Consider the following 12276-nt stretch of genomic DNA (forward strand, 5'->3'; position numbering starts at 1 on the left):
TTGTAATAAATTTAATATTATGTATTTATTTTCAATATGAAAAAAAAAAAATATTAAACCATTTTAATATGAGAAAAAACTTTTTTAAATTTCAGTTTTAATTTAATTGCCGTTTTTTCAATTAATAATCACGTTGCATTTAATAAAATAACATTTACATCATTTGAAAAAATTAACTTGATAACATTTGACACAAGTAATCTCAGTGACCGATTTTGTTTCGTAAATTTTTTCATAAACAGCTGACACTAGAATTGAGTAACACCAAATAGAATTTATCAATTGTCATTTTATTGATTGAATAATTTTTTTTCTAGTCTTTCAGTTAACACGTATGTAAATTTCCAAAAGGTTTACTTAATTTTATTGGTTCAACTGGTTGGACTTGAATTTCCCAATGACCAAACTACACTAAATTTTTTTTCCTATTATTTCTTGGTTTCTTCTGAGGTCAAGTAACCACCTGATATTGTTAATGACTTTGTTTATAAATTTTCTAATGACTTATTTTTAGATTTATCTCCAAAAAAATATGACCTTATTTTTTTCTTTTTGTTGTTTTTTAATTAAAAAAAAAATTTATTAGTCAAATGATAGCGAATTTTATGATTATCTTTGAAAATAATAAAATCAACAATTCAATCAAATAATAAATATATAATTCTGATAAATTAGATAACTCTTTTGTAGATTTAAAAATAACAAAATTACCAGCTATACAATATCATAAATTTAACACTGATTGAATTGTTTGTTTTATTATTGACAAAGATAAAATATTTTTTATATATTAACACTTTAATGGGCTTATCTATTAGATAACTTGAAGACACAATATCAATTGTTCTTTTTCAAAGAATAAAATTTTTGTAATACTAAATAATTTATATATAAATTAAATGAAATTAATTGAATCAGTATGGAGTGTAGAAGCATGTATGTAACTTGTGTTTTAAATTTTAAAAAAATGACACTTTTAAATATTTTTTTAATTGTTTTTTTGGCTCTAATTGTTATCATCAATGCTCAGGTAATCTAAAAATCATTATACTAAATAATTAATCAATTTTTTTTACTTAATTTATCAATTTTTTACAGCCAATTTCAGATGATTCATCAGTCTTAAAGAAAAGTGCATTTGCTTACTGCATTGACAATTGTTTGGCAATTTATCCTGGTAATTCATCGGGTTTTGCAAACTGTGCTGTTCAATGTAACAAATTACCAATCCATTAATATGATAAATAAATGTAGTGCAATAAGATTGCTGGTTATGAAGAATTTATTAATAAACATCACAATAAAGAGCATTCAAATGAATTTCCACTAGAAAAAATTTGTTTAAATTAACCAAAAAAAAAAAAAACAAAAATAGAGTTGATTAAATAATAAACACTTATATTAGCAAATTATAAAATAGTAAACAATAAACATAACTTGAAGATAGATTAGACCTCAATGGCAATTGGTCCAGTATCCATTTCTTCATCAGAATCTTCCATTTGTTCATCATCATCATTTTCAATTTCTTCTTGTGCTTTATTTCTAGCTTTAAGACCAGCAGCTGGTGATCTAACAATAGCCAAATCTCTTTGGACTGCTTTGACATCTCTTTCTTGTTCCAAGACTCTACCTTTTCGTAATCTTTGCATAATATGTGTATTACAACGTTTTTGTCTAATTGTTTCAATCTTTCTCATTGCTTGAACAGTCTTTTGCCATAATTCTCTGTTATATTTCAATGGTATATTTCTACGTTTTTCAAATTCAAATGATGGATCAACAGCCAATTCTTTACCAACTGTTTTTCTGTATGCTTTTGTCCATTTTGTTTTTCTTGGATTTTTCTTTTTCTTAAATGCTGCATGACATTTTGAACGACAAAATTTAAATATCTAAACATAAACAAAAATTCATCTAATATTAGTATTTATAAAACCTCAAAATTATGTCAATTAAAAAACATGTGGTTTAAAATTAATCACACTGTATTATTTTAGAAGTATTATTTACTTACTTTGCAATCATTTCTAACAAATTGTAATCCATGTCCTGGATACACTCGTGATGAACAAAAATAACATGTTTCAATACGCATTTTATTAATAGTCAATTTAATTAAATTATATTTCAAGCAATTTTCATTTTCCAGCAGCAATAAAAACAATTTTTTAGAGCTCTATGACCATGTGGTCTATCAAAAAATAAATAAAGAATTAAGGCCTGCTAAGGCTTGTATACACAGGCTACACAGCAAAACGAATTTGCCGTGAGGTGGCGATTTCGTCAGCCAATATTTTTTTATTTTTTTTTCAAGACAATGCTTGATTTGTTATTAACCTCCAAATGTTTTTAAACAATATATGTATTGTTGTTATTAAATAGTTGATTAATAATTAATTAATAATTATTATATAAATAGTTGTTACACATTGTCATGACGGTATATCACGACGAAGTTGAAATTGAAGATTTTGAATTTGATGAAGACGATGATACTTATTATTATCCATGTCCTTGTGGTGATCAATTTCAAATAACTCGTGCTGATTTAATTGCCGGTGTTGAGGACGCAACTTGTCCATCGTGTTCACTTGTTGTTAAAGTTATTTATGACAAAGTTGCCTTTACATTAAAACAAGAAGAGATACAATCAATTGATAGCAAAGAATCATTAAAAGAAAAAATTTAACGTAAGTTTCGAAAATAAATATTATTAATTAATTCACAATAATAATAATGGTTTTGTTTTAAATATACAACAGGTTATTTATCATTATTAAAATTTAATATCAACAATAAAATATTATCATGGCTGGAAGAGGAGGTCGTGGTAAACCAGCAATGTCATTTTCAGCTGAACAAGTTGGTTTAAATCGTAATGAGGGAATACCATCAGTACTACAACCATTACCTGATTATCCAACACCAGAATTTAAAGCACCACAATTACAATTTACAACAGAACTTGGTTATTGGATACAGCTTAAAGCTGATTATGCTGAGTATATAAAAGATTCATCAAATAATGTACCAGAAGCAACAAAAAAAAAAGATATTGAAAGATATTCAGATCATTTTAATGCATTAATTAATACAAAAATATCATATGAAAAACTTTATGACTGGACAAAATTACCAAGTGAATTAAAACCAGGTTACAAAAGAAAACGTACAACAAATGACATTGCTAAAAAAATTGATAATGTTGATAAAAAATTAGATGAATATGAGAAAAAAGATACATATCATAGTGATGATGATGATGACGATGAAGAAGGAAAAGCTAAAAAAACAAAAGGTGATGATGATGACGATGATAAAGATCCAAATGATCAACTTGAAGATGAAGAAGATGAAGACGATGAAATGGATGATGGTACTGATTATGTTAATAATTATTTCGACAATGGTGAGGCATATGAAGAAGAAGATGATAATCTTGATGATGGTCCAGTTTATTAAGATTTATATTTTCAATTATGTAAATTAATATCTCCCTTTTGTTTTCGTTGATTCATAATTTTGTTGATAATTTTTTTTTTTGTATAATAATCAATGTGTATAGACTTTGTTCTTTTTGTTTTGTTTTGTTTTTTTTTTAATAATTAATATTACATTACCAATAAACTCAGCGCCAATATATTGTAAATGACAGAAAAAAACATTTAAACAATTATATATATTTTTGTGAATCAAAGAATTTCAATTTTGTGTTGATTTTTTTTTTCATTTATTTTATTAAATTTAGTCACAAAAAGCATTTGATTGTGTAGTTTTTATTAGGAATATTTTATATTTTAATAATATATAATTTTTTTTTTATTTTTATTTATAATATATAGCCAAATTATTATTTTTTTTTTTCTATCTCGTTTTAATTATTAAACATAGGACAAATTTTTTTTTCTTCTTTTTTCGAGACTTGGTAATTTGAAAATTAATGAAAAAATTACGACAACGATAATTTATGTGCTTAGATTATTTATTTATTTATTAAGGTTGACCAACGTTCATTTTATTTAATTATTTATCATCAACGATAACACAAATATCGTATCAAACTAATTCAAAATGATAAAATCAATTGATTATTATTTTAATACTCTCTGTATTTTCATTTTTCATATTTTAAACATTTATTTTCATCAAATACCAATTACCTCAACTGTTTTGCAAAATATGAGAAAAAACAATTACTATTATTATTAATAATAATAATTATTTAAATAAATTACCTTTTTTTTCATTATAAAATTAATAATACCCTGCATTTGACAAAAAAAAAATTGTGAATAAAAAATACACAATATTTTTTTTTTCTTCTTCGTAATAATAATAATTACTTTCAATCACATTTTTTTGATAGAATAATATTTTTTTTTTTAAATATAATTGTATTGTTAACATAATAATAAATATATATTTATTTTTTAGTAAATAAATTTAATTAACATTTTAATGTAAATACGAAAAAAAAAAAAAAACAAATAATTATAATTAATCATTAATTAAACAAGTTATAGAAAAAAAAAAAAAATATATATTAAATTAAAAAATTAATTTCTATAACATATTCGTTGTATGCATGTGTGTTTTTTTTCATTTTTTTTTAAACTCTTAATTAAATTAACAATACTAGATATTTTTTTATCAATTAATCATTTAATATTTCTCGTATTTTGACAAAACAGCTCGGTCTCAATCATATACCATTTTTTTCTTTGCTTTTTTTTTTAACCACCACAATTATTAATAATGTTTTATTCATTTTTATTATTCAAAATTATTATTATTATTTATCGCTATCGTATATTATTATTCGTATTATGTTCTATGAATTATTTTAATAGGCGTTTATGGACTAAGGCGAGGGATGGAAAAAAAAAGGAACCCCAATTTCTTGCCTTCGTCATTTCGGCTATATATATTTATTACTAATGTTATTTATTAATTCAAAAACACTTAAAAATTCATTTTCATATTTAATTTTTTTTTTTTTTTGACTATAGAAAATTTTTTAATTTTTTTTATTTATACGATTAGTTTTGTTGATTTAATTAATTATTTTTTTTTTGCACATTTAAAATCAATTTTTATTTTTTTATTTATCAATGATTATTAATTAAAATATTTAAATGAAAATGTAATATTTAACTTTTATTTTTAAATATTCAATTGAAAAATTAAAAAAAAAAAAAATTGTGTCCAGCACATTGTTTGATTAATTAGTTAAAAAAAAAATTCATTTATTAAAAATAAATTAAAAACAAAATAATTTATAATTGATGATTAATTTGAAGGAAAAAAATCCTTGTGATATTTAATTGTCAATTAAAGTAATGACATTTTATCTAGAAAAAAAAGAAAAAATGTACATTCTGTTTTTGTAATTTTTTTTTTTATCATCATGTCACAGGATCACAGGATAATCGGTGCCTAAAAAATTCGGACGGGCAGTGTGAGCTCGCAGGTGCATTCGAACGGAGTCTTATTTTAAAAATTAATTTTTTTTTTTGTTCATAATTATCATGAGAAACATAAACTTTATGAAGTTGAGTAATTTATTTATTTTTCATTTTCTTTTCTTCTATCTATTTAATTTGATACAATGAAAGCCAAACGATGATTATTTTTTTATTAATATTATTAATATATATTTTTTTCTTCTTTTTGTTTGTTTTTTTTTCACAAAAAAAATTTCGAAAGCTCAAGGATTAAAGCCCTTGAAATTATTGAAATATCGAAACTACATATTTATTTTATTATTTAATATTAATCTTCAATTAATTTAATTCTTTTTTTCAAATCTTATGACTCAATTTCACAACGATCCTGAATCCTATCTACCAATTTCCATCATCAGTCGTTTATTTTTTTTTGACATATTTTATTTTTAGTTTTTTTTTTTAAATTTTAATTTTTCTCTCGTTTACTACATTTGGATGTTTATTGTTATTATTTTTTTATTATTCAATTATGGAATTTGGACGTGGATCTGGATGGAGTGTGGTGTACTGGTGTATATTGTGAGAAAAAAAAAACAATTCTCTTGTTCATCAATTTTAAATTATCATTATAAATTGTTATCATCTTTTTTTATCATCTTGTTACGTATTGTTTGATTATATCCATAATAATTTCTCAAAGATAATTGCCTTCTTGATTATATATATGTTTACATAGAAAATTTAAATCAGCATTTATTTCAAAAACTTTATATGGAAATTTAACTAAATTTTGAATAATAATAATTTGAATAAATGGCAATAATTTATTAGGATAATTATCAACATAATTTTATTATTTATTATTATTTTACCAATCGTTGACTTCTCCAACGTAAATTAAATCATTACGTTTAATTTAATTTCAATAAACTTGAATTCTGTATTTGTTGTAAATTTGCAGCGAATAATTTTCATTTTAATTATTAAAAATAAATAAATATCAATAAATTAATTAAAATAATAACATTTTTTTTTTATTTTAATTCAAGATGATGCTTAATCAACATCATCATTGATATATTTATTTAAATTTTTAATTTACTTGATTATCTATATATTTTTTTCTTTTCAACACTTATTTATTTTGTTATAATATTTTATATATCAATCATCATACTTAAAAAAATTCATTAACATATTATTTTGTCTCACTTAATATCGCAGTGCAATAATTATATTTTTAATTATAATAATTAATTAAATATGGTTTGGGTTGGCTAGCAGGAGCTGACATTTATATGTGATCATTTATTGTGATTTCTATTTGACATTTATTTCTTTTAATTATTTTGATTTAATAATAAAATAAATAATAATAATTGCCACGTATGATTAACAAGCACCATCGTGTTTCCAGTCTATTGTAATTACCTAGTTAATTACGTTATTAATTTATGAAATATACAAAAATTTATTGAAGCTGCTAAAATTTATATTCATATGAATTTGTTATTTATTTTTTTTATCTTACTTGTAATATTATCATGTCAAGTTTTTCATAAGCTAATATTTTATAAATTCATATTTCAATTAAATTTTTGTAACTATTTTATCTCTTTTATAATTTTTTATTGATCACAATATTTATTAATCAGCTCCAATTTTTTTTATTATGCAATTTATTTCTAGATTGTTGTAAATTATGTTAAATTATTTATTTATTTATTGAATACCTAAGCCTGACTATCAGATCCATTTTTACCCCAAAATTTATCAAAACGATTACGAGCCATTTCAAGTACATCAGTTGCTGTTCTTTGTGTTGATCCAGGACTTAAATTTGGTGCTTCTAAAACATGATAACCCGATGATATACCACCAGTACCACTACCATGTAAAATATTTGTATCTTCAGCTTCTAATACACGATATCCAGTTCCAGGTACTGTTGGTGCTGGTGTTGTTGTTGTTGTTGATACTGTATCATTTTTACCTCGTTCAAATTCAAATATTGGATCTTCCAAACAACGAAGATTTGTACCAGCTACTGGTTTAATTACTACATCTTTTTGTGGCTCTTCAAGTAAAATAATTGAATCCTAAATAATAAATTATAATTAACAAAAAAGCACATCATTTTGCCTGTCAAATTAAAATGTTAATTTTATATTATTGTTTTTTTGTTGAATACCTTATCACTTTGAGTTGGTGTTGATGAATCTTGAATGTTACTGGGTAATGGACTCTCTGTCTCGATTGAGTCAAGATCCTTGTGACCATTCAAACCGCTGAAACTCCCCAGTGATACACTCTCGCTCTCTGGTGATTTGTAGCCCGAGTGTTGTGAGTGCTGATGGGATTTGTGCTGATGAGCAAGTTCTGGTGGTGCTGACTGTGGTGCTGATGGATTTATTGACTGTGTCGCCCATGTTTTTGCTTCGCTGTGTGGTCTCATTAATAATTCTCCTTAAAATAGATTAAAAATAATTTATTTAACAATATAAATTTCAATTATTTTCATAAATTATTCATGCTTGAAAATTAATTTTATACAGCTACACTTGACTATATCTTATCGTTGCATTGAATATTAATTAGTTTGATATAGATAATCTTACCCTCTCTCACATTTTGTGTGACTGTAAATGTTTTTCCTGTATCTAATGGAACTGTCCAATTTACTGGTTCTGGTGATCGCATTATCATTTGTTCTGGTGATTTTACACGTGTTGGCTCGGGTGGACTCTTGACAACTGGCTCGTCGTCGAACCAAGGACTGCTTGTTATCACTGCAGTTGCTTGAATTGGAACTGTCACACTTTGAGATGGTGGAGTTGATGCAATACTTGAATTTTCAACTGTTGTTTCTCCGTTTATTTGTGGCTCGGCTGTCACTAAAATTATTAATTTTTAAACCTTATTTCACAATTGTTATTATTCTTTTATTGACATTTAATATCACAATGAGCTAACTCGTTATCGACATTACCCTATTCTTCATTTAAAATATTTTCGAAAAAAAAAAATCTATACTGGTTATTGATTTGCTCATGCAAATTATCAGTCAAAAGCCATGCAATAATAACCAGTTTTTTTTTTTTTTTTCTGACATTTCTTTTTTACATTTTAATTTACATAATTGAGTTGACAAAAAAAAAAATTAATAATGTCGAGTTCGAGTAGCACATATGTCAAGCTGAGATATCGAGTAATATAAATTGTTATTTTTTTTTTTTTTCAGCACATCAAAGTACTTGGAAAATTTATCTATGAAAATTTTAAAATTACACAGTTGCATATATAAAACACATATTGCTTATATTTAGTGTTTTTTTGATGATGATTTGTTGTTAAAAAAAAATTTGAATATACATTCAAATGTGTATAAACATTCAGTGTAAAAAGTATTACAAAAACATTATGATACAAGTAACAACGACATTACAGAATTGAAATAATATACTTGTAATTTATACGAAGATTTTATTTATAAATGACATCAACAAGAAAAATGATATCAATCAAAATGAAATAGTTGGATGAAATTCATTTGTAAGATTGATGAGGGTAGAAAAAATAAAAATAAATAAAATAATTGATAAAATGATTGATTTTTTTGCCTAGCAGCACAACATATCAATAATAATTAAAAAAAAATAATAAATTAAATATATTTAATTTGATAATATTTGACAATAAAAATTGTATAATTTATATTAAATAAAACAAGACAATTAATAATAAACATTAAAACATTACGATAATAAAAGCTCGCTTACTCAACTTGACGGGGACTTTGGCAGACATTGCTTTTGACATGGTGATATTTTGATGATTTTAAAATGTAAAAAAAAAAAAAACATTACATAAAACATAAAATAAAAAAATATATATCTTATTGTTTTTAATTAAATTACAAACCTAATAATTTCACTTTATTTAAATTATGAAAAATTAATTTAAAAATTGTATTTATAATATCATAATAATTTTGCCATTTTATTTTTTTAATTTTCTAATAATAATAACAACTATTTAGACAACAAATCAAGTTTTTATTTATGTAAATGAAATTTTAATATTTCATTTTTTAAATATACATGAATGACTTTGAACAATATAGAAGTCTTTTTAAATATAAATAATATAGACACTGTAAAATCATCAAAATAATTTTATATAAATAAAGTTGATGAATTTTGCTATGAATTTATTTAAATGAAAAATAAAATTCATGTATGGGAGAGGTGAATGGACAACAGCATGTTACTTACTAGCTGATAATACTGCATTAGCATGATTCGTTTTAATACGTTTGTCGATTGATGATTTTGATGAATCAATATTTGTGATTTGTGATTTAATTGCACTATTTTTAACTTTAATATTATCTTGTATTTTTTTTAAATTACTATTATTACTATTATTATTACTATTAATTTTATTTTTTTTTAATGAATGATATTTTGAGCTTGAAGATAAAGCATTTCCTGATGATAATGATGATGTTCCTGAATTGCCATTGATACATTGTTGTGTTGTATTTTTAATCAAAGGGATTATCATTTGATTTTTTTTTTTATTTATTATTGATGAAGTTGTTGATGTTGTTGATGTTGTTGTTGTTGATGTAGGTTTTGCATGATGATGAAGAGGACGATGGGGAATTGCGGTTGTCGCGAGAAAGGCTAAAAAAAAATTTTTTTTCGTTATCTAAAAATTTTTTATTTGGACTTTAAAAATTTTTCTAAATGGTCTTTAATAAAATAAATATAAAAATTATATTAAAAATATTTATACTAATAATAAAAAATAAAAAATTAATTACAAAATTAAAATAAATAATAATAATAATATACTTAATTAATATCATAATTTATAATACATATTAACTTGAAAATTAAACTGAATAATTATTAATTAAGTTGGCAAATTTTTGATTAAATTACTTGTTCAAAATGACGACTAAATATAGAAATTGTTGACATTTAAAATTAATATTAAATTTGATTGGACTGATGGCATTGGTGAATCAATAGTGTATATGAATTTTGGAGCACGATAGAACAAGCATGAATAATAATGTCGCGAATAATGATTATTGATGCATCATGAATTTCAGTGGCTAACAGGGCAAAAAAAAGAAACAACAAATATTGAAATGATAATGATTAATGACAATTAAAATGGCTTGATAAATTATCTTTTTTTTTTTTTATATAATATATAAATAATAATCTTTATAATATTTTTTTTTTTGTTATTTGAATGTAATAAAATTTATTCTGCGAAAAAAGGCACGTTACGACACAGAATAGACGTACGTTTACGTTGTGGTTTTGGTGAGGGCTTCTTGTGAATCAACATGGTGGTGGGCCCAGAAGGTGGTGGTGGTAAAGGTGGTATGAGTGGTTGACTCTTCGATGACATTGTCACTGGGGATTTTTTGGATGAGTACGGGGACTCTCTTATGCTCCAACGTACACGGCCACTCACCACTGAAACACCCGCTCCGTATATCGATAATAACTCTATTTTTTTTTTTTTTTTTTTTCATTTGTCATGCTCGATCGAAGCTATATTTTTTGTAAATTTATTTTTAATTTTTCAATTATAAAAATAATTAATTAATTTTATAAATTAGAGTTGTTGATTTAGTTTTTTTTTTTTTTAAATATTTGAGAGGTGTTGTTTATTTTCAAATCAAATTTAATGTTGTTGATTATTATTGTTGTGTGAACAATGAACGATTTTATAGCTAAATAAAATTTTCAATTATTATATTAATAAGCAGTAAATTAATTTGATGATAGCTATTAATAATTACATGCATATTAATAATAAAATTAAATTATATTTATATACATGTACCCAACAATTGAACAATGTTTTTTTATTTTATAATAATAAATTTAGGTCAAAAGGTGGGTACGATATTTGCAGTATAAAGCAGCTAATTAAGGCATTTAATTTATAAAATAAAATACTTGAATTTTTATTATATATACAGCATATAACTAGCAAACGAGCAAAGAAATTGTTTTTTTTTTTTAAATAGAATTATATAAATAATTTCTTGACAAATCATTTCAAATGCAAAAAAAGTATTTATAGTAAAATATTTACAAAGCAAATTTGTGCTGTTGTATATTTAAAGTTTTAAAAATAAATATTTATTTTTATTTAATTTAATTTTGTTATTTGTTTTGGGGGTTTGTTGAACACTTTGCGACGATCGATCGAGGCACGACAATTCTCGTTTATAGCTACATTATACAATCACTATATCTATATATAACTAGCAGAATAAAATAAAATAAAAAATTAACTGTCATTGGTCAGACAAAAGTGCGCTGTCTGACAACATATTGACTTTTTCTACTTACTCGGACGTGGATGCCTTGCAGGCTCACCGCTTTTATCCCTCGTTTCCTTGTCTTTATGTTCTTTTTCTTTTTCCTGAAATTTTATAAATTTAAATTTTATTTTTCATCTTTTTATAATTAAAATAATAATATATATTTAAATAAAACCTTTGTATCTTTATTAACTGATGGTGCTCTTGGTGTTTGTCTTTTTGGTGATCTACTTAATGGTCCTAAACTCTGTGATCTACCAGTTCTTGGACTATTTTTTGGACTTGATTTTGTCTTTGATTGTACATCATCACGTGGCTCTTTTGATTCATCACGTCGACGTGGTACTACTGGCTCAAGTTTCTCTCTTGTTGGAGAAGGCAACAGTGCACCATCACCTTGACAAATCATATATTTTAATTAATTATATAATTCTTTAAATAAATCTATGCACATTTTATTTTTTATAT

The 12276-nt window shown here is 23.7% G+C and overlaps 3 protein-coding genes across 18 annotated transcripts in view; 1 reads left to right on the forward strand and 2 right to left on the reverse strand.

Moving 5' to 3' along the window:
• Positions 1–1448: 1448 nt before the first annotated feature.
• Positions 1449–2113, reverse strand: LOC122851575 (probable ribosome biogenesis protein RLP24). The gene is made up of 2 exons (XM_044150885.1): positions 2018–2113; positions 1449–1895 (listed from the first exon to the last, which is right to left on the reverse strand). Exons 1-2 carry the CDS (start codon positions 2096–2098, stop codon positions 1449–1451), a joined length of 528 nt encoding a protein of 175 aa, XP_044006820.1. The 5' UTR covers positions 2099–2113.
• Positions 2114–2350: 237 nt separating this feature from the next.
• LOC122851574 (DNA-directed RNA polymerase III subunit RPC7) lies at positions 2351–3760 on the forward strand. The gene is made up of 2 exons (XM_044150884.1): positions 2351–2693; positions 2766–3760. The coding sequence occupies exon 2, from the start codon at positions 2812–2814 to the stop codon at positions 3463–3465; it is 654 nt and encodes a 217-aa protein (XP_044006819.1). The 5' UTR covers positions 2351–2693; positions 2766–2811; the 3' UTR covers positions 3466–3760.
• An 885-nt stretch (positions 3761–4645) lies between these two features.
• Positions 4646–12276, reverse strand: part of LOC122851576 (integrator complex subunit 6 homolog) — a 28907-nt gene continuing 21276 nt past the window's right edge. For 14 of the 16 annotated variants that reach the window (XM_044150887.1, XM_044150889.1, XM_044150888.1 and 11 more), the window contains 7 exons: positions 11984–12204; positions 11837–11909; positions 10775–10948; positions 9725–10138; positions 8069–8344; positions 7642–7916; positions 4646–7549 (listed from right to left, as the gene is read on the reverse strand). In XM_044150887.1, the coding sequence (XP_044006822.1) occupies positions 7184–7549; positions 7642–7916; positions 8069–8344; positions 9725–10138; positions 10775–10948; positions 11837–11909; positions 11984–12204 (1799 nt within the window). In that variant the 3' untranslated portion in view covers positions 4646–7183. The remainder of the gene's footprint in view (positions 7550–7641; positions 7917–8068; positions 8345–9724; positions 10139–10774; positions 10949–11836; positions 11910–11983; positions 12205–12276) is intronic. The other 2 variants (XM_044150896.1, XM_044150902.1) reach the window with 2 other exon arrangements.

The sequence above is a fragment of the Aphidius gifuensis genome, linkage group LG3, assembly GCF_014905175.1.
Source record: "Aphidius gifuensis isolate YNYX2018 linkage group LG3, ASM1490517v1, whole genome shotgun sequence".
Taxonomy (NCBI): domain Eukaryota; kingdom Metazoa; phylum Arthropoda; class Insecta; order Hymenoptera; family Braconidae; genus Aphidius; species Aphidius gifuensis.